Here is a 27,250-nt window from a genome sequence, read left to right as displayed (position 1 = left end):
TATCTGGTTTTTAATGTCATTGGAGACATTATAAAGAAAATTTGGTTAAAATTAAATTGTTGACCTAGTCATTTGGAAAAGACTAGTGCCAGGAGGTCCACAGTGCTGGCTTCTTAAATTTGACATTTGAAATTATTCTTCACTATGAATGAAATAAGTGTTTGTACAGTATTTGTATGCACATTGCTTGCCAGCCCTGGTCAAGAAGCATTTTGTATAAGGTTCTAAAATTGATGAGGAGTTTCCCAGGTTAGGGTCAGTTTTTAAAGAGGCTTAGTTTATTCCAGTATTGCAGTTGATTAAGGCTTTGCACTTTTTTTCAGTATAGCTCCATTCTTTTGCTTAGCTTTAGATATCTTACTATTAAAGCCATGGTAGTTACCATAAAGTGGCAGTTAATGAGCCATAAGGAAAGTATTTGACAACTTTTACACAACTACATAGAACAGTTTTCATTGGCCAGGAATTGGGGATAGGAAGTAAAATCAGTTCATGGTACATTTAGCATAGGTGGGTAACTGATTTTCACTGCCAACCATAGACTCCAATCGTTGTGTTAAGTAAAAAATGGTTTTTAATGCACTCCATAAGATTTTAGTTCATCCAAGCCTTATTTAATCTGTTGCTACAGTGATTTTGTGGTTATGCTAAAAGCTAGTATTTTTTTAAGTGATAATTTTAAGTGATTCTTCTTACTGTGGATTAGCAAGAAGGCAGAAAATCTTCACTGCTTTTTATTTCTTCAAATATATATATATATATATATCTTTAGTGAACACTATAGTATGAATTTCCAAATGTGGTAATTACTATTGATTCCATAAGAAAAAACCCTTCATCGTATCTCATCGTATCTAATTTCTGTTCTTAAAAGTAGTTGAAGATTTTTGACTGTCTGGTTTCCAGAATGTTTTTGGTTATGGACCAAAAACTTCAAATGCAGGTAACGGCTTTGGTCTGATTTAGGCTAGGCCCCAAACTTAACTGTGTTAAATAAAAACCTAAAAGAATATGTTCTTTTGTAACATAAGACTTTAATATCTTGGGAGAATAGAGCACTAACAAAAGAGTATTACTAACACATCAAATATTTGGACTTTTAAAAAAAAAGAGCTCCAACCACCCTTTCCAGCCCCTTTTATTATAGCAAATCTATTTGCATTTTGTTTTTCAATGAACTGAAGTCTTGTGCTATACTGCAGTAGTTAGAGAAAAATGCTTTAAAATATTTTTTCAATGACGGCCCAGAAAAGTATTCGACACATCAAGATGCATGTGTTACTGTAATAAGAATATGGGATAATAGCGTCACTGAATTTATGCCCCCTCCCCAGTCTTGCTGTTTCTAGCAAGAAGTTGGACCTGTGACTGCACTTCCTGTTTGTGCTCATCAGAAACTGTTAATGTCTGCTTTTCTTTAACTTTGCAGTCTATAACATCACATTGTTTATTAAAAAGAGAAAGAAAGAAAATTCTACTTGTGTTCAAGCAGTCCTTAGTGTGTTACATCTTAAGCAAAAATTTGTGATCATTACAGTTCACCATTTCTTTTGGATACTTAAAAACTGCTGTTAACAATCAAATTTTAACTGAATTTGAGTTCTTACCTCAAGATTAAGAAAAGTTGATTGGAAAAACAAACTACTCTGCCTGAAAAGCCAGTTTTTCTGCCCTAGTAGAGCTATGAATACTAGAGAAATGCAGTTAAATATTAACTTCCTTCAAGCATAAAGGATTTTATAACTGGTATCTTAAGCAGAAATATGCATATAAATGTATGAATGGCTTTATATATGGAATTAGACACTTTTTCAAGTTAATTGAAGACCAGAACTTGAACAGTGCAGGCAAGCTGGAAGCAAACTGGTTTAGCTTTTCAATTATCATAATCTTTGCAAAAGGTAAATTTGGGCTTTCACCAGTAAGGCATGTGGACTTTGCTTTTAAACAGTTTACAGCAAATGATCGCTTAACTTGTGTTTATTTATCAAACGGTGTGAATAACTTTGTTAACATGGTTCCAAATTAACTTTATTCCCCAAGAATAATGTTTGTCTTTCCTGAGAGGAGCCAAATAGCCATTCTATGAATGGAAAACTGTAGTAACTGAAACACTTTGTTTCACACTGTGAGTTCCAAATGAGTGCTTTTGAGTTTGCTAGGAGAAAAAAAAAATCACAAGATTGCTAGAATAGTGCTAAACGCACTAAAAAGTAAAGTAGAAGTATGCCCTTCTTTTAAGAAAACTACAGAAATTCATTCTGCAATTGATTTAATGTGTGTAAAAATACATGCTTTATTACAAGGAAGTCTTTGGTCTGCAAAATAATGTATCACACCTCTCTAAAATGCATGTTCTGGCCTTTATTTAATTGAATTTATTCTGATTTGGGGGCTATACCTGGTGGTCCTGTGGCATCCTCCTGGCTCTGAGCTCAGGGATCACTCCTCAAATGAGACCCTGTGGGATTAAGGGATCAAATCCAGGTTGACTGTGCAAGACAAGTGTCTTACCCACTGTACTATGTCTCCAGCCCCGTGTTCTGGACTTGAAATGCCTATCATATTCAGCCAGCCCGTTCTGCAGCTCCCAACCCTAACCCACTAAATGAAAGTCACCGAGACTGATCATTTATTTTTTAATAATAAAATACCCATTCAACAGGATGGCTCGGTGACCAACACTGCACTACTCAAGCTGGTGATAATCAGGAGCCACCACAGTCACATCTGGCAGTGCACTGTGGATTTAGGCAGGGGGGCAGGAGCACAGAGGGACGTGATGTCAGTGATCAAACTCAGGGCTTCATACATGTTAAGCAGGGGCTCCACCACTTTGAGCCGTATTCCCAACTTCTAAACTTCTAAAAATAATTTAAAGCACATTGGTTTTCAGAACAAAGTTTTCCATTCATAGTGTAATTAGCCTGTAAAGAGTGTAAAGAGCCTGGCAAGCTCCGAGTGGCATATTCGATATGTCAAAAACAGTAACAATGATGGGTCTCACTCCCCTGACCCTGAAAGCCTCCAGTGCAGCACTGTTGGGAAAGACAAGTAAAGAGAGGCTGCTAAAATCTCAGGGCTAGGACAAATGGAGATGTTACTGGTGCCTGCTCGAGCAAATCGATGGTCAACGGGATGACAGTGGTACAGTGTAATTAGCCTAGCAAGTGCTTGTGACATCTTACCATCTTATTTAATAACCATGGTAATTAAAACACAGACAAGCAGAGTGGAGCTTTTCTACACTTTCTAATCCCCCATGTGGATTAACTGAGGTGAATTTTGTGCAGGACAGTGTACCTGCTTCTTAGCACATCCCGAGCCCTCTCTCTCCCATCCCCACTAGATTGTGCAGGAAGAACAAAATGAGCTCATGGGAGGCTTAATTAAGCAGGAAAAAAGAAAAACTTGCTGAAAGAAAAATTACATGGTTGATGGCAAGCTTCAGTACAAATAACTCTAAACTTGGAATCTTCTGTGTGGCAAGCTCTTCCCCTAGCATGAATTTGTAACTAAAATGGGAGACCCGGATTTTGTGAAGTTGCCAAATTACCATCTTTCTGTGGTTAATGAAATCTCAGATTTCTTTGAGAAATGTTTTTATGTTCTATTTATATTGTCTGTGAGTAGGCTGGTTGTTTGTTGCCTACTAGCTTAGATACCCTTACTGTTTATCAGTTCCAGCTGGAGCTGAATTCGAGTACAGCTACCTTGAGATTCTTCTGCCATGTGATAACAAAAAAAAACGCTTCCTTGGTTCACATGTAATGAAATCTGGAGAAAAGACAGGGAGTGTGTAGGCACCCACAGCCTAGAGTACGAAATGAGGACGTTTTTAACGGTTCTCTCATGGACCCAGGGAGACAGCCACGTGGGCTGAGTACTGCTTTACCTTCCGAGGGCCAGGTTTGATTTCCAGCACCACGTGGTCCTCCAACACTGCCGGGAGCAACCCCCAAGCACGGAGCCAGGAGTAACCCCTGAGAACCACCAGGCCCCAAAACCTAAGTAGATAAATAAGTGAACAAAGTGCTTTCCTAAGAGAAATCATCACAGTTAGTGTTAATTATCTCTCTGTGGCTCATTTGCCCAAGGCATCACTTGCTCCTCGCCCCAGGGTCAGACTAAGGATTGGAGGACCAGACTTTAATCTTGCCACCATTGCAGCATCTCCCCGCTCCTTCCTTTCCGCCCCCGCGCACTGCACGGTTTGAGTTTCTGCAGTTCCCTGTAGGCTGCGTGGCCACCCACCTCATTCCTGTGTGCAGAGCTGTATTTCTCACACAGCAGGGACAGGTGCTGTGTTAACCTCACCATGCCAACAATCAAGGCACCGCCCAGCAGAGTCAGCGAAGGCCAGAACACACAGTGGAAGATAATCATGGGGTCATACTTGTTCATGAGAACAACGTCTTCTGCGTGGCTGCCCGGACTGTGGAAGCATGGAAACGGGGTCCCGTTTTTGTGATCGAAGAATTCCTTTATGTCCAAAGCGCTGGTGAGTAAGTCATTCCTATCTCGGTGGCACTTAGGAGTGTAAAAGCACTGGGAATATGGAGGAGGAAGAAAGATGAGGACGTTGCCCCTGGCCCCAGGCACTTACACAATTTTTCATCTGAAACTGCCTTCTGCTAAAGCTGTTGGCGGGGACTGCTGCTCTCGGAGGTGACCGCGCTCAAGGGGCAGTGTTGGCGGGAGCGCCCAGATTGAGACGGCCAGTTCAGGCACGACGCGGGGATGTGGGAAGGAATTCTTAGTCAACAGATGTACCAGAAGAGGCGGTGACCAGCTTCAAAAGGACTGCTGCTCCCTGAGCTGGCCTGTGATCTCTTACTGGACAATCTACTTGGTAAATCCAGTTGTTCACTCAATGAAATGTATTGAGCGCTATGTCATTTCACTACCTCCATTGTCTGAACAATGCCTCATTTCTTAGAGTGAAAATTTTCCCTGAAATATAGCACAGAGATTTTACCCCTTGGCTCTCAGAATGGCCTGAATTTTTATTCCTGCAAGGCAGAACCAATAGGGAAAAGAGGGCTTTCAGCTGGTGGGTGTTTTGTTTTTTGTTTTTTTTTTTTTTAAAAAAAAGAGAGAAGACAGCAGTTAAAGCACTTGCCTTGCACACAGCTGACCCCAGTGTGATCCCCAGCACCGCATTGGTCCCCAGAGCTGATCTAGAAGTGATCCTGAAGCACAGAGCCAGAAGTAAGCCCTGAGTACAACCAGGAGTGGACCCAAAAAACCCTTCCCAAAATAAAGGGAAAAGGTTGAGATTTATTACCATTATCTGCTATGCACTGGATACAGTGCCCTGGCTTATAAAAAATATTTGAGGGCTTTCAAAATAATTGCTCCAAGTGGATGGGCGAGTACAGTGGGTATGGCTCAATCCCCAGTTCTTCATGTGGTCCCCCAACCCCTCCAGGAGTGATCCCTAGTCCAGAGCCAGGAGCCCAGAGTACTGATTACGGGTCCACAAAACATAAATAAGTAAGTAAAAGTTATTGCCTCAAAAGTAGAAATCACTGAATGAAAGTGATTAAGGAAGACAACAAAGGGTAACACAGCAGCTGATCTCATAACTCAACTTCATGGTAGCATGTAAATGTAAGCTTTGAATCCTGTTAACCACCTAAGTAACATTAAAAGCAGACTTATAATCTCTGAAGAGTTTTTTTCTTAATATGAAAAAGGCTTCTCTATCCCCAACTTCAAACTCCAGTGATACTGGAATATAGGCAGATCTCAGATCAATGGAACAGAACTGAGATCCAGAAAGAGATCCACGGGTATATAGATGGTTAATCTTTGATGAAAAAGCAAAAAGTATAAAGTGAAGCAAAAAAAACTTCTTCAACAAATGGTGTTGGGATAAGTGTTGTTCACATGACCCCCCGCCAAAAGAATTAATGCAAACTCCTTTCTCATACCATTAACAAAAGTCAAATAAATATGGATGAAAGACCAATATCAGACCGAAATCCATAAATTATATCCAGGAAAACACAGGTAGAACACTCTATGGCATCAAAGCTAAACGTTATCTTCAATGACTCAGTGCAATTGACCAAGCAGATGGAAACAAATATAGTGGGACTTCATCAACCAAGAAACTTCCTCACTGCAAAAGAAACAAGGACCAGAACAAAAAGACACCCACAACAATATTGGAAGAGAGCAACACGCTGCAGAGATGTGTCATCTGTGCCAAACTGACTTCATTGGGGGCACCTCGGAGTGGTGGGTGAGCCTGTTCCAACAGAGTCCTGCCCCAACAGAGCCCCGGCAGCCAAAAACCTCCAGAACCTAATTGCCACCATGCCCATGGCCGCTCTTCACAGGCTTGGGTGAGCCCCTCACACATGAGAATGAATACGCTGAAAAAAACCCGGTATGCGGATTTTGTGACTGAAATCTCCAGGCTCTCACGAAGTAGGGGATGGGTTCCCTCTGCCCATCTCCCTGTGCTTCTGGGAGCCTGGCAGCCATGCCCAGGAAGTGCCTCTGGGCACCACATAAGTTCTTTAATGGCCATGATCTAGAGATTCACAATTAATGATAGGAAGAAAGCAACACTGCAGATATGCCTTCCAACCCCTTAATCACCATTCAATTAAAAATTTAACTCCAGTTCTATGACCCTATTTAAAGTTTTAGAATTCTTGGAGCACAACATCTCACACTCTATACCACTGATGTCTGATGAGTAGCACTCCACATTTGATGGGGTGTAAAGTAGAAGGCAACCAATCTTGATAGATAGATAGATAGATAGATAGATAGATAGATAGATAGATAGATATTAGCTCAATGTGTAACAGCATGTTAGTGATACAGGGGCTTAATGGCTCCAAGGGAGATATACAACAATTTTCACACGTTTTTCTCTAAGTAAACATTTTTAGATCATTTTTAGTGGATTTTTCATAACAAGCAATACAAAATAAATTATTTAGTATCTGCCTTTGGAGCAGGCTTGGGTGGTGGGAAAATTCGAAATAATGGTGATGGGAAAGTATAATGGTGGTGGGATTGGTGTTGGAATATTGAATGTAATAAATTATTGTGAACATCTATGAAAAACATTTTTTAAAGACACCCACAGTGGGAAAGGATATTTCCCACCACTCATCTGATAAAGGGTCAACATCCAAGATGCATAAAATATTGGAAGAACTACATAAGAAAAAAAATAACTCCATCAAAAAATGGGAGTGCGGGACACAGATAAACAGAACATTCCTGAAACATAGCTAGCCAAAAGTTATCTGAAAAAGTGGTCAACGGCACTTATTATCAGGGAAGTGCAAATGTAAACAACAATGAGATTTCGCCTCATTCTAGTCAGTATTGCACTGAACAAAATGAACAAAAACAACCAGTGTTGGCACTGATGTGGAGAAAAAAAGGATCCCTCATTTATTGCTAGTGGGAATTTGACTAGTCCAGCCTTTTTTTTTTTGGGGGGGGGGGAAACAATCTGAATACCTCTTTAAAAAGTAGGGATCTGGAGCGGTAGCACAGCGAGTAGGACATTTGCCTTGAACGAGGCCAGCATCCCATATGGTCCCCCGAGCACTGCCAGGAGTAATTACTGAGTGCATGAGCCAGGAGAAACCCCTGTGCATCACCAGGTGTGACTGAGAAAGAAAAAGGAAAGAAAGAAAGAAAAAGAAAGAAAGAAAGAAAGAAAGAAAGAAAGAAAGAAAGAAAGAAAGAAAGAAAGAAAGAAAGAAAGAAAGAAAGAGAAAGAAAGAAAGAAAGAAAGAAAGAGAAAGAAAGAAAGGAAAGAAAGAAAGAAAGAAAGAAAGAAAGAAAGAAAGAAAGAAAGAAAGAAAGAAAGAAAGAAAGAAAGAAAGAAAGAAAGAGAAAGAAAGAAAGAAAGAGGAGGAATAACAAATAAGCAAAGGCAACAGAAACCAAGAACTGGACTTCAGCAGGAAGCTTACCACTGGAGTGAATGAGGGTATTGAGTGGGGACACCAGGACGATGGCAGAGGAAGTGGGAGAGGGTGTGGTGTTACATATGAAGCCCTATCAGTATTGTCAACCATGATGCCTAAGATTTTTTAATTTGGACTGGAGCGATAGCACAGCAGGTAGGGCATTTGCCTTGCATGCAGCTGACCCGGCTTCGATTCCTTGCACGCAGCTGTCTCTCTCAGAGAGCCCAGCAAGCTACCGAGAGTATCCTGCCCACACGGCAGAGCCTGACAAGCTCCCCGTGGCGTATTTGATAGGCCAAAAACAGTAACAAGTCTCACAATGGAGACGTTACTGGTGCCCACTCGAACAAACTGATGAACAAGGGGACAGTGCAGTGCTACAGGGCTAATTTTTTAATTTAAAAAAGATAAGAAAAGTGGCTTGCTTGATTTTAAATGAATTGAAAGCGCATTTTAGAATCTTTGTCAGAGACTGAGTGGGACCTCTCGAAGCAGAACTGCCTACAAATGAATCTGTTTGTTGGCTCAGCCTTTAGATGCTGACTCCAACTTGTGATATTGGAAAAATTCCCCCTCCTGACTAGATTTCCCATTTTCCTTCCAAGAATACTTTTAGCTTCAATTATCCTCATTTGACCTCTGTCACACAGTCCCAAGCCAGAAACAGATTTACCTCTCAAACACCCTGCTGAGGGCAGTCTGCCCCGAAAAGATCCCTGTGCCCAAGCCTCTTGGCTGTAATTGCTGCGCTTGGCACACTTCCTAACGTCTCCGTTACCTTGGAATTGATCTGCAGCGCCTCTTCGTTGTAATGTAGGAGCACTTCCTGCTCCGAATGGGTGAGCTTCACAAACACCTGAAGACACGGGTACCTGCCCTGCCCTCGGCAGTCCATCCCGCACGTGAACGCACAGTCCATCCAGTCTTCCGTGATGTGTGTGTGCAAGAGAGTGCAATTTGATTCTTCTCTCTGAGTGCTACGAGTTGAAAAGAAGAAATGAGAACTGAGTTTTGCGCATCTAACGTGGCAGCCTGAGGCAGGTGTCTGATTCAAGGCAGTCAAGGACCGTAAGGGCTGGTGCAGCATTCTTGGGGCATGGAGACTTGGGAGAGCCAGCAGCAAACTGCAGTCTTTCTTCTCCAAGTCTCCACCAGACCTTCCTCAGCACATCTATCCTCAATATTGTTCAAGCTGCAGAAGCATCCAAATATGTTTGGTAGAATGACAAATTTTCTAAAACACAGATTCTGCAGCAACATTTCCTGACATCTGGGTTCATTTGATTTTCAGAAGGCCAGCAATCTGTATATTTTACTGTTTTTTAATATGCACATATTTAGAGAGCTTCAGCAATATTACCCTATATACTATAGAACTATAGTCACCACAATCCATGATTCACGCTCTCTCTCTCTCTCTCTCTCTCTCTCTCTCTCTCTCTCTCTCTCTCTCTCTCTCTCTCTCTCTCTCTCAAAGCTTACCTCTCATGCCTCATCATCTCAAAAACACAAACCCTTCAGCTTCTCTAGATAGAAATACACCTTTATCACTTCTCAGCCTTTTGGCTAAGATCAAGTGTGTAGAAATACACCTTTGGACAAACCAGCCACAAGATCCTATAAGTCAACACCAACACAGACTGTGGCCATTTATTTTCTGCAGAACTAGAAACCTATTCTACTTCCAGAGACTAATGAAAATCTTCTTTTTTTCTTTTTGGGTCACACCCAGCAATGCACTGGGGATACTTCTGGCTCTGCACTCAGGAATTACTCCTGGCAGTGCTCAGGGGACCATATGGGATTCTGGGAATTGAACCCGGGTCGGCCATGTGGAAAGCAAACAGCCTACCCACTGTCCTATCGTTCCAGCCTCCAGACGAATGAAAATCTTATAAGCAAGAAATCACCTATTAGAAAAGTTGGGGCAGAAAGATAGCTCAATGGTCTGAGCACACATTTAGCATGCACATGGCCTGCTTGGCCTCCTTGGTATCACATGGGCCACTGAGCACCTCTGAGAGCAACCCCCAAGCACAGAGCAGGGAAAATCTCCCCCCACCCCGGCATCATTTGGGTGTGGTCCAAATGAGAGAGAGAGAGAAAGAGAGTCACTTATTTTTATTATCAGTCCCTTGAGGTGATTTTTAGCTACATCCTATTTACCCTTTAGAAAAGTAAATAACATTTGAAAAGGCAAATAGGATGTGCTATTTACATAAAGTAGAAATCATCCTGCTTCTCATACACAGACTATATAAAAGTTCCATAAATGGACTGAATTCAATTTGACTTGGAAATGTTCCTTGAGAGTGTGCCATACATTATATAAACAGAACGTCCTAGGTGCTAGGAGAAGTGAAAGACAAAATTCCCACTCATGAAGACTTTGATGCTGTGGTGTTGAAAAGAAAACACAGTCGTACATGAAGTCATCCGAGAGCCATTTCAGGCTAAGGTACAGAGCGGGTGGCCAGAGAGGCTTTGACAGAGCCTGTAGTATCCTCCGCACTCACTCCCCGGTGGGCCCTATGATTCCTACACACAAGTTCAATGAACAAATCCTGAAGTCAAAATGCTCAAAAATACTGTTCAGAGAGGGTTAGAGTGCACTCCTGGGATCTCAGACCATACGTAACCATTTTTCTTCACTAATAAAATTAAGCTGAGGCACAGAGGAAAGCTGAACATGATCTCCAGGTCCAGGATATAAAACGCCGCATGTAGCCTTAGAAAAACATGTGTTAAGTTAGCAAATAAGTTTCCGCCATGGGTTCAGCACTAGCCTTTTGTTTGTTTGTTTTATTTTGTTTGGGGGCCACATGCAGCAGTGTTCAATATACATTTTTTTTCTATAAAGGCCAGGCCAGAGCCTGTCACAGGAAGCAAGGCTATATTTAGGGCTGAAATAAATGGGCATATTAACGGAATGAGCAATTAACTTGCCTTCAAACAGACAAAGCCCATCATTTAACTGTGATACGAGGACTTCAGGAAGTATGGATAGGTATAAGCAGCTTTTGTGTGTCAGATAGACATGGCCAAACTCAAAATACTCCAACCCAATGTGCTCATGTAGAGGATTTAAAGCCCTTCCTTGGGGGCTGGAGCGATAGCACAGTGGGTAGGGCATTTGCCTTGCATGTGGCTGACCCAGGTTCGATTCCCAGCATCCTATATGGTCCTCTGAGCATGGCCAAAGGTAATTAATTCCTGAGTGCAGAGCCAGGAGTAACCCCTGTGCATCGCCAGGTGTGACCCAAAAAGTAAAAAATAAATAAATAAATAAATAAATAAATAAATAAATAAATAAAGGCATTCTCCAGAATAGCTGCATGCGAAAGCAGGAGGTGTTACTTTATTTATTTTTTTGGAGGTGTTACTTTAATGCCTGGTTTGCAGTTACTTGTTGGGGAGTGATGTTGAGACTGGAATGGGGGCAGGCAAAGCAACAGGCTTCTCCCTAGCTCTTCCTCCACACCCAGTTCGCCCAGCCCCGAGAACCACAGTGAGTGGCCCTAATGCCCCTTCCGGACCCCAGCCAGGAGGGCTGACAGAGCAAACAAGCCTCCCTCCTCTCTCACGGGCACGGGGCTCATCTGAGTTGGAAGTCCTCCGTCTTTCTTCTCTCTTCCTTACCTGAGCACGAAAGGCTTGAGGATGGTGGTTCCAAGCAGGAAGAACATGAGCACAGACGAGGCCATCATCACAAACCCGAGCTGCATGGCGCGGTCCTCCCCGGCGCTAGATGGCAGCTTCGGGTGCACCTCTGATGTGTCTCCATTTGGCCCTAGGACTCCCTTCCTCGCGGAGGTAGGAGGTGCTGTCCTGAGGGACAAGGGAAGAGACGGTCCATTGAGCTCAGAAGGAAGTAGGAATATTCCACGGCCAGGGTGAGGCGAGGACAGGGTGGACCTCATTTGCTGCCCACCTGACATGTGTGGGCAGACAATGCATCAGTGAGATTCCACATGCAAGGTTTGATCAAAAGTCCTTCTAGGACCAGAACAAATGGTACAGTGGGTTGGGTGCTTTGCCTTGCACGCAGCTGACCCCACTTGATCCTCGGCTCCATTTGATCCTTGATCCCCATCAGAGCACAGAGCCAGGGGGAAGCCCTGAGCACCTCCTGGTGTGACCCCAAAACAATGTGTTATAAAGACTGTCGATGGAACAAATTATGCTGACTCGTTGCCTGTTGGGAGGCTTTAGGGAAGGGTTTCCACCCTGGCTAGGAAAGGGAGCCCTCTGAGTAGTTTTCATCTGCTTCCTGTAAATAAGTGTCATGGACTTAGTCATCTGTCGGAGATACTGTAGAACCTCCCTGGGAAGGAGAATTGACATTGTCCAGAGAATTCCGTCAGGGAACAATGACTCTCCAAGTTTGCTTTTGAAATTATTATCCTGAAAGAGTTGGACTTGACTCGTTTATTTCTAGCCAGCTCTTGGAAAGGGCTTTCTAGTCGGGGGCCCAGTCCACTCAGGGTGCTGAGAATTCCATGGTCCTCTCCAGCCCTCATTCCCGCTCTGTCCACCGCAGCCCTGCCTGAGTCTCTCTCTTCCTGTCTCTGTGTGTCTGTCTCTCTCATCTCTTTTTCTCTCTGTGCATCCCACTGTCTCTATTTCTCTATTTTTCTCTCCTCTCCTGCCCCCTCCTCTGCTACCAGAAGCCGTGATCCGTTCTTCCGCAGTGGAGCAGCCAGTGAGTCGTGAATGTTAACACACAGATCAGAGTGGGGACAGCTCCCAGCCCTTCTTAGCTGTGGTTGTGCTATTTGTCTGGTCTTTTATGTTTGTTTGTTGGCCTCTGGGGTTTATTTGTATTTGTTCAAGTCTTTGTGTGTGTGTGTGTGTGGAGGGGGGGGGGTGTTAATACTTTTTATTGTGTTTTTAATGGATAAGTTGCTAAGACTTTAAGAATCATGACATTTCTCCAAAAAAAAAAAATGATCATTTCTGACTTGGAAACAACCACAAGCCCACATTCCTGTTCCCGAGCAGCTGGCCAGGCGGTGGGGACAGCTGTCCCTGTGGACGGGGCGTTTTCTCCAATTTGCCACAGTCCCACCACATCCTGTGGCCTGTGTTACTGCTCTGGTAGCCCCCTCCCACCAGTTAGCATCTGTGTCCAAGAGGTATTTGCATTTTAAGAGGCCAAATAAATCTTAAGCCAAACAACTGCAGCTCTAACGGTAGAATCTCTGGCTCCAGCGAACTGCATAAATGCTTAGCTAAGTCACAGAGACCACAGCACTGAGAATGTGATTGTCAAGCAGGCAGACTTGGGGGGTAGGAAGGGCACACGGGGGAGGAAAGTTAACACGGGTAGAGGGGTTGGTGTTGGAACGTTATATGCCTGAAACTAAGTCATGAGCAACTTCGTCAATCACGGAGCCTTCATAAAACATTGAAAAGAAATAGAAATCTTAACAAAATTTGAAGCCTAGCACCAAATTAGTCAAAGGAATTGCCAATTGATTTCTTTCTACTGGCAATTTATTCTAAATTTATTTTATTAGACTAAATCTCAGGCTCTGCCGTGAGGGTGGGATTCTCTCAGTAGCTTGCTGGGCTCTTAGAGAGGGATGGATCTAAATAAATATAAAATATAAAATCTAAATATAGAATAAATCTAAATCTCCATTTATTCTGTATTTGGGGCCAAAGCAATAGTACAGTGGTAAGGAAGATGTTTGCCTTGCACTTGACCAACTCAACTTTGATTCCCCACATCCCATATGGTCCCCCAGAGAACCACCAGGAGTAGTTGCTGAGTGCAGAGCCAGGAGTCAACACTGAACATCACCAGGTGTGACCCAAAAAAGAAAAAAAAATTACTCTATCCTTTATCCTGGATCCTTCCCCGTTCCTCTCCCTGATTCTCTATGCCCCGGGAGCATCTCCCAAAGGGAGCAGGGGTAATGTCAAGCAGTTCAGAATGTTCTGGAGCCTTTGTGGGGAACACCCCAGTGAGGGCAACTGTGTGGTCACCTCCACAACCACCCTTGTCTCAAGGCACTGGATTTGGCAGTTTGGGTCTCCTTTGCTCTTACTCGCCCTCTGTCATCCCACCCTCAGAGAATAGGCAAGGAAACAACGTGCAAAATTTTTAAACATAAATTTGGGAGGTTCCCAAGTGGTGTCCAGGATGTCCAGGGGCCCCTCCTGTGACTCATAGGCCAACTGGGCTATGTGGTGCCAGGAATTGAACCCAGGAAAGTCACCATAACCACTGAACTTGCTCCAGACCCCCCCTAAGTGAACCTTTCTGTCTGTTTTTCTTTGGGGCCTGCACCCAGCAGTATTCAGGGAAAAATCATGGTTCTGCCTTCTTGGGGGAACATATGTGATCTGAGGATTCGAGCTGGTGTCCACAAGATGCAGGGCAAGTGCATGAACTCCAGAACTGTGCCTCTGGCTCTTCAGTTTAAAATATTTCATCATTGTATAACTGAGATTTAAACCTGAAAACTTTGTAACTTTGTAACTTTCCACAATAAAAAATTAAAAAAAATAAAATAAAATAAAATAAAATATTTCATCAGCTGTTGACAAATGGATACAACTTATCAACTTAATCATGGAAATTGATTGAGAAAAGACAACCCTAAAAAAACTTGTAACTAAAGTTTCCACATTTTCTAGGTTTCTAGGACCAATATCTCTGCCTTTTCCCTTATGTCCCAAATTTTCACTTTAATTGGGTTGGATAGTAAGGAATTACTTTTTTGCCACACCTGGTGGTGTGCAGAGCTTACTCATTTCTGGCTCTGTGCTCGAGGGTCACTCCTGGTGGTGTTTGTGGGATCCTGTGTGGTACCAAGGATTAAACAGGGGCCAGCTGTGTGCCAGACAAGGGTCTTAAGCCCTGTGCTGTCTCTCTGGTATATTTTAAGGAATTTTGGAGGTTAACACCCAAGAGACCCAGAGGTGAAGAGGTTGATTATGAGCTATCATCAACAATACAATTCTATTTTTTTAGTCTATTGTGTCTTTATTTTTTAAAAATATTTTAAACTTTCATCCAAATGTAAATCCTCTACAGCAGATTTTTTTCTTCTCTCTCTCCCTCTCTCTCTCTCTCTCTTTCTCTCTCTCTCTCTCTCTCTCTCTCTCTCTCTCTCTCTCTTTCCCTTTAGGCACTGTGGTTTGCAATACTGTTACTGAAAGGTTAGCTAATTCAGCAATCAGTAGCAATACAGATACAGCCATGAGACAGACCCAATTGTAGTATTGTCTATTGCACAAAACTGGCTCAACCAGTATACAGGGCCATTTCTCTCTCTTCTTGTTTTGCAGGGGGATACTCCTAAGTAGTGCTCAGGACATTTGGGACCAATGAGACTTGATTAACTGGGTCAGGAAGTTTAATGTTTAGCCTGGTGATATGATGATGTTCAGGCCCAGCAGTGCTGGGGGCCACCAGGGCCACACCCCATGGTACTTGGAGGGCCATGAGGTGCCAGGGATGAGAGCTGGATCTTTGCATGTGCAACACTGACTCCTGACTCCTGGCCCCACTTATATTTCTTACTTTTATTTCTTTACACTTTAATCCAAGGCCTGATGATAAGTGGACACACCAGAGGCCACTTGTGAAGAGGTTGTATCATGTTGGTGTGGGGAAGGGGAAGGAAACAATAAAATAATGAAACAATAAAATAATTGCTTAGCACCATAACACAATAGCTAGGGAGTCTGCCTTGCATCTGGCAGATCCAGTTCTTTCCCTGGCACCCCATAGCCCCATATGATCCCTTGAGCCCTGCCAGGAGTGATCTCATGGTGAGAAAAAAAATAGACAACAGAATCAGATCCACCCAAAATTTCCCATGAACTGGCAAGAGCCATGAGTAAACCCTAAGAACAGTGAGCTGTGCCCCCTCCTCCCAAAAAATAACTAATAGCTAGACATAGATACACCCATACATTTTTTTGTGTGTGTTTTTGCTTTTTGGGTCACACCCAGAGATGCACAGGGGTTACTCCTGGCTCTGCACTCAGGAATTACCCCTAGCCGTGCTCAGGGGACCATATGGGATGCTGGGAATCGAACCCGGGTCGGCCGCGTGCAAGGCAAACGCCCTACCGCTGTACTATCGCTCCAGCCCCACACCCATGCATTTTTATTCCCATAATACTAACTAGTTTCTGTTTCATAGCATGGTGAACTGGACATCCACTCTGAGCTCAAACAAATTCTGGTCAAGACTCAACAAAAGAGCTGGAGAAACCCAAAGGAGCAAAACTATGTGAGAGTAGAAACCCGGAGAGGAAAAAAGAAAAATTACCATCTCCCGCGGGATTACATAACCTTAAGGAGAACCCCAGAGAGTTTGTAGCCTGATTCACTAGCTGGGAAATCCCAGGTCCCAGAGCTAAGCAAGCAGCTCATTAAGAACTCAAGCTGGCAGCCCTCAGCCCCCGCTCAGAAACAAATCCTCCCGTCTCTGGGGAAGCTGAGCTCCAGCGTCAGCCAGCAGGAACCCTGTCCTTCCAAGGAGGGTATGCTTTCACCCAGAAGTCAGACTGTGCATGATCAGCTCTTTGAGGGAAAAAAAAAAAAAAAGCAGACAAGAGAATCAGACCCACCCAAAACATCACATGAACTGACAAGAGACACAAATGCATCTTAGTAAGTATGAAGGAACAAAGGAAGGATGTGAAAAGATCAGAAAGGAGCTGGGAGATAGGGGTTAAGGTAAAGCCTTGTCTGCCAGTTCATCTCTGGTACCAACCACATGGTCCCCTGAGCATGACCAGGGACAACCCTCAAGGCCCCGAGCACCACTGGGGCGGCCCCGGTAACCCCACCCCGGCATCCTCAGGCCCTTATATTGAACAGTCACTTGGGAGGTTCTGGAAAAATAAAGGAATCAAAACTTTATAGCACAAATGAGCTTTTTTTGTTTGTTGTTTTTGTTTTGAGGCTATTACCCAACTGTGCTCAGGATTTTCTTCTGCATCTATGCTCAGGGGTCACTCCTAGCAGTGCTCAGGGGACCATCTGGGGTAGAGGGAATCGAATCTGGGTCAGCAATGCTGTATCATTACTTCAGCCCAGAATAAGCTTATTTTTTTTTTGGGGGGGGCAGGGTTGTTTATTTGGTTTGGGTTTGGGGCCACACTCGGTGATGCTCAGGGGTTATTCTTGGCTCTGAACTCAGAAAATACTATTACTGTGAGTGCTAAAGGGACCACATAGGATTTGGGGGATCAATCTTGGGTTGGCTGTGTGCAAGGCAAATGCCCTACTTGTTGTACTATCTCTCCGGCCACCAAATGAGCTTTTTTTATTTCTTTTTTTAAAAAAGATAGAAAAATATACTTTTAGAATATGTCCACACTACTGTTTTTAGATCAAATCTAATTTTTAGGGAAAAAAGAGAACAAAATTTCAATGGACAAATTTCCTAGATTAGATATATCTAAAGAAACCATTTGATAAGAAATGAGATGGAATGTAAGAGTATAATATCCAAGGGTTCTTTAAAGAAAAAGGTTTTAAAATGTGGAAAACAGAACATTTCTGAGAGCAAGTTATTCAGAACTTTAGGCAGAAGAGGGAGAAAGAAATCATAAGCAAGATTTCTCTAAGTAATGAAATTTCAAACTTGGTAGAGACCCAACCACAAACTCCAGAAGTCCAGAGGAAGTAAAATACAAAGAAATTCACACAAGGATAGTCATAGACATAGACATAAAAAATTCCTAAAAGCAGCATAAAATAAAAGATTAACTTCAACAAAACAGAACAATTTTTAGAGTTTTGCTCAAACAAGAGTGAAAATCTGTGACAAATATTGTCACTATGTTGAAAGACAGTCAGAGAGACAGTTCAAGGGGCAGGGCCCTTGCCTTACATGTAACAAATCTGGGTTCAATCCCCAGCATCACATATGATCCCATTCGCAGGCACTGAGTACCTGGAGTAGCATCACCAGAGACTGCCCAAACCTCTTTCCCTCAAAATTTAAATACAGTAAAATAAAACTGTTAAATTTTTTGTAAGTATGGTACAAAGACATTTCCGACATACACCACGTTCACCAACCAAAGACCTCACAGAAGAGAAAATCACATATTTATGTAAAACAGTTCAGACTCGGGAATTGAATTTTAACCAGAAATCAAAAGCAATCACAGGGGTCAATGGGTGAGTAAAGATAATGACCTTATAAGATAATAACAATAATTGTTGTTGTTATTTATACCTTGTTGAGTGGAAGGAAAAGACAAGTATATGACAGGAGTATCTAAATTAAAGGGGTGACATGGCAGGAGCACCTAAATGAAAGGGTGACATTGTCAATGTGTCTGAAATGCCTATTTTGTTTTATTTTTAATTATTGTGGTGAGCACACCCAGTTGCCGGGGGCGGGGGTGGGGAGGGGCGGAATGTGTGGTCAGAGGACACTTCGCATGCCAAGCAGATGCTCTCCCCCTGCAGCCTCACCCCTGGCCTCCTAATAGTTTTCAGGGAAAAGATGAAGAAATAGATTTCAACTTGTTAAGTTCAAGTCAGTACAATAAAATTCCTGGAACATCCAGTATGTGAGTACAAATAGTTACTGCAACTTCCAGATGAGTGGAAGTGCCAACAAGTGGAAGAAAATCAATCTAAAAGAATGCAAGAAAAAGAAATTCATGGAGGGGGGGAGGAAGACAAATGCAAAGCATAAAAATATGATAACACTGCGACTGACACTTCATCATCACAACTAACACAGCAACAAAAGGAAGGAAATGGAACACACTTTACATATACAGGAGCCGAAGTGATAGCACAGTGGGTAGGGCATTTGCCTTGCACGTAGGCCAACTTGGGTTCGATCCCTGACACTCCATAAGGTCCCTGCAGCCCACCAGGGGTGATCCTTGAGCACTGCTAAGTGGGGGCCAAATCCCCTCCAAAATTTTTTTTCTGACATTTATTATTTTTTATTTATTTATTTTTATTGAATCACCATGTGGAAAGTTACAAAGCTTTCAGGCTTAAGTTTCAGTTATACAATGATCGAAAACCCATCCCTTCACAGTGTACATGTTCCACCACCAAGAACCCCAGTATACCTCTCATCCCACCCCCTACCCCCTGCCTGTATAGCTGATAATTTTCACTTTACTTTCTCTTTACTTTGATTACATTCAATATTTCCACAAAAAATACTCACTATTATTGTTTGGAGTTCCCCCCCCCAAAATCAGACCTGCTGAAAAGGAAGCATTTGATAATTTGTTTTCCATTGCTGAGAATGAAGAGATATGAGGTCTCTTCATATCATATGTGGCTATTGTGGCCACGTGGTTTTGGATTTCTTCATTTTAGTATTTTAGTAACTAAGTCCAGGGAAATTTCTGCCAGAAATTGTATCATTGCAAGCTTGTACCTTTCTTTAGTGGTCCTTATAAGATGGCGGTCACCACTCCACTCCCCTCTGCCCCCCAAAAGGAAAAGCCGAGAGAGAAAAACCTTTCCCCTCCTTGGGCAGCATGGGGCCATGGCTTAGTTCTAGAGACATTTCTGCAAGAAGCTGCTGGTGCCAAAAGTAGATAGGTGGCCTCCGGGATCATGGTCATTCGCAACGGAGAGGCTGCACACATGCGGCCGCTTGGGTCACATCTCGGGGAGAGTAATGCCAGTAACACCCCCCTCCAAAATTTTTATGTAAATATATATAATGAAATAAATCCAAGTACAGCAGTAATTACAAAATAAATCTAAATTAAGTGAATCAGTTAGAAGACTAAAGTTAAACATATATGTATATATATAATGAATGTGTATTACTAAAAATAATTCTAAAACATATGTACATATATATACATATTTATATATAAAGCCTGAAATTTGTCAGAGAATTTCTAAGGAAAAGTGGGCTGATGTTTCTGGAAAACAAGATGGACAGTCCTTCAAAAACTAGAAATTAAGCTTCCATATGACCCCGCAATACCACTTCTGGGAATATATCCCAAGGATGCAAAAAAGCACAGTAGAAATGACATCTGTACCTATATGTTCGTTGCAGCACTGTTCACAATAGCCAAAGTCTAGAAACAACCCAAGTGCCTGAAAACTGATGACTGGTTAAAGAAACTTTGGTACATTTACACAACGGAATATTATGCAGCTGTTAGGAGAGATGAAGTCATGAAATTTGCTTATAAATGGATAGACACAGAGAGTATCATGCTAAGTGAAATGAGTCAGAAAGAGAGAGACAGACATAGAGGGACTGCACTCATTTGTGGAGTATAGAATAACATCATATGAGGCTGACACCCAAGGACAGTAGATAGAAGGGCCAGGAGGATTGCCCCATAGCTGGAAGCCTGCTTCATGAGCGGAGGGGAGAAGGCAGATGAAATAGAGAAGGGATCACTAAGAAAATGATGGCTAGAGGAATCAGTCAGGATGGGAGATAACAAAACGATAGCAAAAATAGGTAATAGACCAAACATGATGACCTCTCAGTGTCTGTGTTGCAAGCCATAATGCCCCAAAGTATAGAGAGAGTATGGGGAATGTTGTCTGCCGTGGAGGCAGGGGGAGGGTGGGAAAGGGGTGAGGTATACCAGGGATACTGGTGGTGGGGAATGTGCACTGGTGGAGGGATGCGTGTCTGATCATTGTGTGATTGTAACCCAAACATGAAAGTTTGTAGCTATCTCAGAGTGACTGATTCAATACAATTTAAAAAAAGAAAGAAAGAAAAGTGGGATGATGAAAAACTTTTTTGGACCACACCTCATTATGCTCTGTTTTCAGGGATCACTCCCACTGGGGCTCAAGGGACTACATGTAGTCCTGGGGACTGAACCCACATCAGCCATGTGTAAGACAAGTACCTTCTGTTCTACACTATCTCTCAGACCCTGGATGATGTGAGACTAAAGCTTTATTAAAAGTATGGGCCATCTTAGAGTGTTGGTTATTGGAATTTTAGGTCATAATGTATTTTATTCTCTTCACTCAGAAAATATTGGGATAATGAGACTATCTGTTCACTCTCTGAAATTTGCAGAACTAAAAAGGTTTACATAAATATTTTTATTTATAAAGTAAAAAATAAAATTTTTAAAGGGCCATGTTGGAACAATAGTATAGCAGGCAGATATCTTGCCTTATATGCAGTCTACCGTGGTTTGATCCTCAACACCAAAATTGGTCCCCTGAGCACTGCCAGGAGTGATCTCTGAACAAAGAGCAAGGAGTAAGCCCTGAGAACCTCCAGGTGTGCCCAACAGACCCCACCACCCCAAAAGAAGTTTTTTTAAATTTATTAGTAGTCAAAGAAATAGTACAAGGATTAAGGGGCTTGCCTTGATGTCGCTGACCCTGACTCTATCCCCAGTACTACATATGGTTCCCCAAGAACCACCATGAGTGATCCCTGAAGTAAGTAGTAAGTAGTAAGCTCTGAACATCACCAGGTGTGACCCCATCCTACCCCATGACACACACCACAATAAAAGTAAAGGTCACAACATTGATTTAACACTCATCTCACGAGGACCAGGAATAGCTTAGCGGCAAAGTGGCCTCCTTGAAAACATAAAGCTGTGAGTTTAATCTCCAGCATCACTCCTTCTTGGCAGTACCACCCTTTGGAACTCCCAAAGCCACAACAAAGTGTATGGTATCTGGAGCACCACACTGCCAAGTACATACAAACAAGCACCACAACTGAAGTAGTCGACCCTCAGCAAGCCCCACCAGTGAAAGCGAGCAAGCAGCATCACCAAGGATGAGCAATCTCTGGTCACCGCAGCAAAGGAGATGGGGTGCATGGGGATTTTTGTAAACTGTTAGATTCACCTAGAAGATATGAACTGCTGATTTATATGAGCTGAATGGCATTGCCCTATAACTACAGGAAGTACAGGGAGATCCACTATCTGCTTTTGAAATATGTTTCATACTCTTGTAGTAATTGATAATTCAACCAGATAAATTATGTTCTTGGCCAGAACTGTAGCTCAGTGGTAGAGCATGTCTTGCATAGGCAAGATTCTGGGATCCACAGCAGCTCACACAGACACCCCATCTTTTAAGCATTTTCCCTCACATGTACATGGAACATAATGAGACCCAGCCAAACCTGAGCCATGAAATAAGCCTCAACAAATGTTAAAGGATGTGTGAAAGCAATGTATTGGCCTATGCTCATTTTATGAATCTTAGAAAAGATGGAAAAGTCTAAAGAAGAGAACAAAAATTCCCCCACAATTATACCACTTAGAGATAATTACTATGCACTTACTGGATTATTTCCCATCTTCTATATTGTTTTAAACAGAATGAACTCACACTGGACAGTGTTGAGACGGTTTGTGTCTGTGTGTTGTTTTTTTCACCTAATAGAATAAGCATTTTCCCACTCACTAATGATGATTCTTTGCAACTCTTCTATCAGTTACGTAATATTCCGTCAATTGAACATGTCGTAATTTCCTTAACCGTTTCCAGGTTTCTGGAACCATAAACAGTCCTGTAATTAAGGTTGTGGTATCTGCAAGCCCCTTTCATCCAAAGACCTCAAAGCACTTAAGAGTCGTATAATTTTGCTCTCTAGCTGGTAACATGAGTGTAAAGTCTTCTGGAGGGAGAGTGGGAGGGGGTGGTTGACCCACTCCTGGTGGTGATCCGGGCCTATTCCCAGCATGTTGTTGGGGTAAGGAACAAATCCAGTGGTTCTGGGATGAGGGTGGGGAGAACATGCAATCCTGGGGATTGAACCCCAGGCTCCCACGTGGCAAGCATGTACATTAACCCTTTCAGTATTTCCCCAGCTGTGAATAGTTTTGTTGTTGTTGCTGGGCTAGAGCAATAGCACAGCGAGTAGGGCGTTTGCCTTGCACACGACCGACCCGGGTTTGATTCCTCTGCCCCTCTCGGAGAGCCCAGCAAGCTACCAAGCGTATCCCGCCTGCACAGCAGAGCCTGACAAGCTACCTGTGGCGTATTTGATATGCCCAAAACAGTCACAAGTCTCACAATGGAGACATTACTGGTGCCTGCTCGAGCAAATCGATGAACAACGGGAGGACAGCAGTGCGGCAATGCTATTAACAATGCATCTCTACTCATTTTTTTTTTTTGCTTTTTGGGGTCACACCCAGCTATGCTCAGGGGTTACTCCTGGCTCTGCACTCAGGAATTACTCCTGGTGGTGCTTGAGGGACCATATGGGGTGCTAGGAATTGAACCCAGGTTGTCCGCATGCAAGGCAAGTGCCCTACTCACTGTACTATCATCACTCTGGCCTCCCATCTCCACTCCTAACTATTTTGTTCACATCAGGAATCCACCCCTTCTGTTACTCCCCTGGATTCCCACTAACCTTGACTAACACAAATTGTGGCAAACTCCTGCTGGTTTAGCCAGAGGCAAACTCAATTTTAAAGAGCTTGAACATGCTTATCTGAGCATAATCCTTGCAAAAGCTGCTTCTCTCTCCACTGGAACTTGTGCAAGAGGGCTTTCTCAGAAAGAAGTGGCAGCTCATTCAACTTTGATCATGCATCCGACAATCATTGCACATGTGTATGTAAGTTTTTAATATTTACTATCAGTTTAATATTAAACATGTTAAATTACTCTTCCCCTGTAATTTGTTTGTGTTACGGAGGAGATGTGGGTCATTCTTTTTAACTCCCTATTTTTTAATTACATTATTTCACCACTTCTTTTGAAACACCAAATGACGTTGAGCAAAGTCAACATAGTTCATCAAGCTTGGCAAGAGGAAAGAGCAATTATCCAATTGTGCGTTTCAGGAATGAAAATGGGATTCTGGATTGCTTTGGGGACAAGAAGACTGGTCTGACATGAAGGCAACTGGGTCATGATTCAGGCATTAAGACACTAAAACACGTTCCCTTACATATTAAATATTTGGTCCTCTGCCATAGGGTGACTTGACCATTTCATGAAGAAATGAATTCATTTCTAGGAGTTTTGTTTTCACAAAGATATGAATTCATTTCTAGGAGTGTTTTGTTTCCACATGCATTCATTTCTAGGAGTAAGTGTTTCATCTCTGCAGCCACTGTATTCCTTTTCCTTCCTGTGCTCCTCTGTCCAGGGGTCACTCTCCCCACGTCCTTCTCTGTGATGTGCTGACTGGGTGATCTTACTTCCTCTTTTCACTTCCCCAGCTCCCACTTAGGGTGAGTAAACTGCCCAGCTTTTTTTTTTCTTTTGGAGTCACACCCAGCGATGCACAGGGGTTACTCCTGGCTCTGCACTCAGGAATTACTACTGGCTCATGCACTCAGAAATTACTCCTGGCGGTGCTCGGGGGACCATATGGGATGCTGGGAATTGAACCCGAGTCAGCCACGTGCAAGGCAAATGCCCTACCCGCTGTACTATCGCTCCAGCCTTAACTCCCCAACTTTGGCTACTTCCTCCCTCACCACTTCCTCCCTCCTTCCCTCACTTGCTGGCACTGCTCTTCTCTCTGCTTCCCCATGCCCACATCTGCCAATTCCCTTGAAGAGAAGGGAGGGGGTGAGCAGGAAAGGGGGCAGAAGTGCAGATTCACTTCAGGGTCTCTGTTTTGCTTTATCCTGAGGGAACCAAACTCTCTCACTTCCCCTTGAAGAAGTTCAAGTGGGTGGTTAATGACAATGGCTCTAATGTAGCCAAGGAGAGCCGATGGCATGGTCTGGAGAGCACAGATGGAGATGGCCTTAGGGCCAAGCCCATTTCAAGACACAGGCATGAGGCAGAGAGAGGAGAGCTCACTGGGATTAGTTGATCCTGAGGTCAGAGCAAGCTTCACCCATTGGCCCCACGCTGGCGGTCATGTCCTCATTGTACCGTCCAGCCAAAAGCTGTTTACTGAGCATCACTTGGTGAGCCAGAGGGAGATGGACGTGTCTGGGCGCTGAGGACCAAAGATGAGGTTCTGGGGCTTTGGACTGGGGGTGTGGTGCTCAGGGCTTACTCCTGGCTCTGTGTTTAGGACTCACTCCTGGTGATGCTTGGGGGAGCATTGCACACCGTGCTAGAGGAGCCAGCCAGGACCTGTCATTTGCAAGACCACCGCTTTAACCTGGGTCCTAGCTCTCCAGCGCCTCCCCCAAAGCGGATTTTAAAGCATCCTTAGCCACGCAGCAACTTGCCACCTTGAGGAGGGAGCCAGCCAGAAAGGGCACGTGCAAGCTGCAGGGGGCCTGGGAGCTGGGCCTCCTTAGGTAAAGACCCGACTCAGTCTCCAAACTCGCGGTGGCCCACCCATCTCGAGCCCCGGGGTGACTTACCTCCCCTGGCGCCGCCGGCTGCCCTGCAGCGTGATCTGCACCGGGATGCTGTAGGGCTGCATGAGCGCAGAGGCCGGCGCCCTCCCGGCACCTGAGTCATGCCCTCCGAGGGCGCCCCGAGGATGCCGCCTTAGGGCAGCGGAAGTGGGGGCCCCGCGGGAGGCCTGGCGGGGGGGTGCGCGCCCACTTTCCTGGGCAGGTGGGGGCCGGGGGGTGGCCGGCCGGCACCCCTGGAGGACCTGCAGATTCCCGGCCAGGCGGAGCGGGGACGCCCCAGAAGGTCCTGCGCGGGTTCTCTGTTCCCGGAGCTTGTCCCCGCGGTCAGCGCCCGGCCCGCGCTCACACCTGTGTTCGCTCCAGCGGCCGCGCATCGCCATAGAGACCTACACGCCAGTGGAAAGTTCTGGGCCCTGGGGACTCTGTCTAATTGGGGAGGAAGGACTCCTCCGTTCACGGGTGCACGAAGGAGGAAATGTTTGGTCCTGGCCGTCGTTACCTGTCTGGGAAGCGCCAGCTTCGAGCAGAGATTCGTGCAGGTGAACTGCACGTTTCAGGTAAGTGCATTGGCATCTCTGGCACCATTTCTTCCTCTCCGTGGACTCAAAGGGCCAGAAAAATCACTCGCCGCTGAAAGTGCATGGAGTGGAGGGTGGAAAGGTAGTGTGGGGCTTAAGGCTTGTATTTCTCAAGTGCCTGAGCAAGGTTTGAACCCCTTCACCCACAAGTATCTCTGGGGTCACCCTCGGAGACGCCTGAGTAGGTGTTCTTAGCCCCAAATGCAATAGGGTGTCCCTGGAGGCCTGTGGTTGTGGCACGCAAGCGGCACCACATCCTTGGGGCCTGACGTGGAATTTCCGGGTGCTTGGGACTCCCCCAGCCTCCTGAGCACATCTTGGGAGGCCCCCCCCAACTCTGTGTGGGGGTGGAGGGGCTGCCTGCTTTGCAAGCACGAGGCCACAGTTCAGTCCCCAGTGCCAGCTCCTGAGCCAGGGCACTGGCACCAGCCCTGAGGGATGCTTCACCACCAGCCCAGAGCCATACAGTGTGTGTTAGCTCTCACAAACTGCTGGGTGTGTGCAAAGCTCACCTAGATTGTGCACCCCCTCCCCCAGTGAACACCACAACAAAAGATGTGTGAGCACCTGAGTCAGAAGAGCAGCCCCCAACCAGCACTGTGCGAGCACTGCTGCCAGAGCGGGTGCTAAAACCGCTGTGACATGAGCACGACTCCTGCAAGCTCGTGTGCAAGAATCGCCCACCCCCACTTCCAAATCTTGGCTGAATATGGGAGTCCCACAACCAGACAGACAAACCCAGAGGGCACCACAACCCATGTGTGAGCAACGTGTGTCTGACCCCTCATATTGCAACACCAAAGTTAAGGGGAAGGGAAACATAAAAATAAATTTTAAATTATATTAAAGTTTAAGAACTCATGAAAAAGTGCTCTCCATCACGAATTATCAGAGAGATGCAGATCAAAACAACCATGAGATACCACCTCACACCAGAGAGAATAGCACACATCCAAAAGAACAAAAGCAACCACTGTTGGAGAGGATGTGGGGAGAAAGGGACCCTTCTACACTGCTGGTGGGAATGCCGACTGGTTCAGCCCTTTTGGAAAACAATATGGACGATTCTCAAAAAATTAGAAATTGAGCTCCCATTTGACCCAGCAATACCACTACTGGGAATATATCCCAGAGAAGCAAAAAAGTATAGTCGAAATGACATCTGCACTCATATGTTCATCGCAGCTTTATTTACAATAGCCAGAATCTGGAAAAAACCCGAGTGCCCTAGAACAGATGACTGGTTAAAGAAACTTTGGTACATCTATACAATGGAATACTATGCAGCTGTTAGAAAAAATGAGGTCATGAACTTTGCACATAAGTGGATCGGCATGGAAAGTATCATACTAAGTGAAATGAGTCAGAAAGAGAGAGACAGACATAGAAAGATTGCGCTCATCTGTGGAATATAGAATAACAGAGTAGGAGACTAACACCCAAGACTAGTAG

At 44.2% G+C, this 27,250-nt stretch overlaps 1 protein-coding gene across 2 annotated transcripts; it reads right to left on the bottom strand.

Moving 5' to 3' along the window:
* Positions 1-86: 86 nt before the first annotated feature.
* On the bottom strand, positions 87-25,285 carry KCNMB3 (potassium calcium-activated channel subfamily M regulatory beta subunit 3). 2 transcript variants are annotated; one of them, XM_055126133.1, is made up of 4 exons: positions 25,224-25,285; positions 11,592-11,780; positions 8,730-8,929; positions 87-1,442 (listed from the first exon to the last, which is right to left on the bottom strand). In XM_055126133.1, exons 1-4 carry the CDS (start codon positions 25,283-25,285, stop codon positions 1,318-1,320), a joined length of 576 nt encoding a protein of 191 aa, XP_054982108.1. In that variant the 3' UTR covers positions 87-1,317. The 2 variants fall into 2 exon arrangements, with proteins under 2 accessions (XP_054982108.1, XP_004603346.2); XM_004603289.2 differs by lacking the exon at positions 87-1,442 and adding an exon at positions 3,660-4,548 and having other exon boundaries at positions 8,731-8,929.
* Positions 25,286-27,250: the final 1,965 nt, after the last annotated feature.

This window comes from Sorex araneus, chromosome 2, assembly GCF_027595985.1.
Source record: "Sorex araneus isolate mSorAra2 chromosome 2, mSorAra2.pri, whole genome shotgun sequence".
Lineage (NCBI taxonomy): Eukaryota > Metazoa > Chordata > Mammalia > Eulipotyphla > Soricidae > Sorex > Sorex araneus.
The sequence above is the reverse complement of the archived record's forward strand: the minus strand, read 5'-3'. Positions and strand labels throughout refer to the sequence as shown.

Bases quoted from the DNA above. Each gene is read 5' to 3' on its own strand.
- KCNMB3 (XM_004603289.2), bottom strand. From the start codon at position 25,285: ATGCAGCCCTACAGCATCCCGGTGCAGATCACGCTGCAGGGCAGCCGG. The intron at 8,930-11,591 runs GTAAGGAAGAGA...TTCAACTCGTAG, and splicing joins CTCAAGCCTTTCGTGCTCAG to CACTCAGAGAGAAGAATCAA. The intron at 4,549-8,730 runs GTAACGGAGACG...CCATATTCCCAG, and splicing joins CGCTGCAGATCAATTCCAAG to TGCTTTTACACTCCTAAGTG.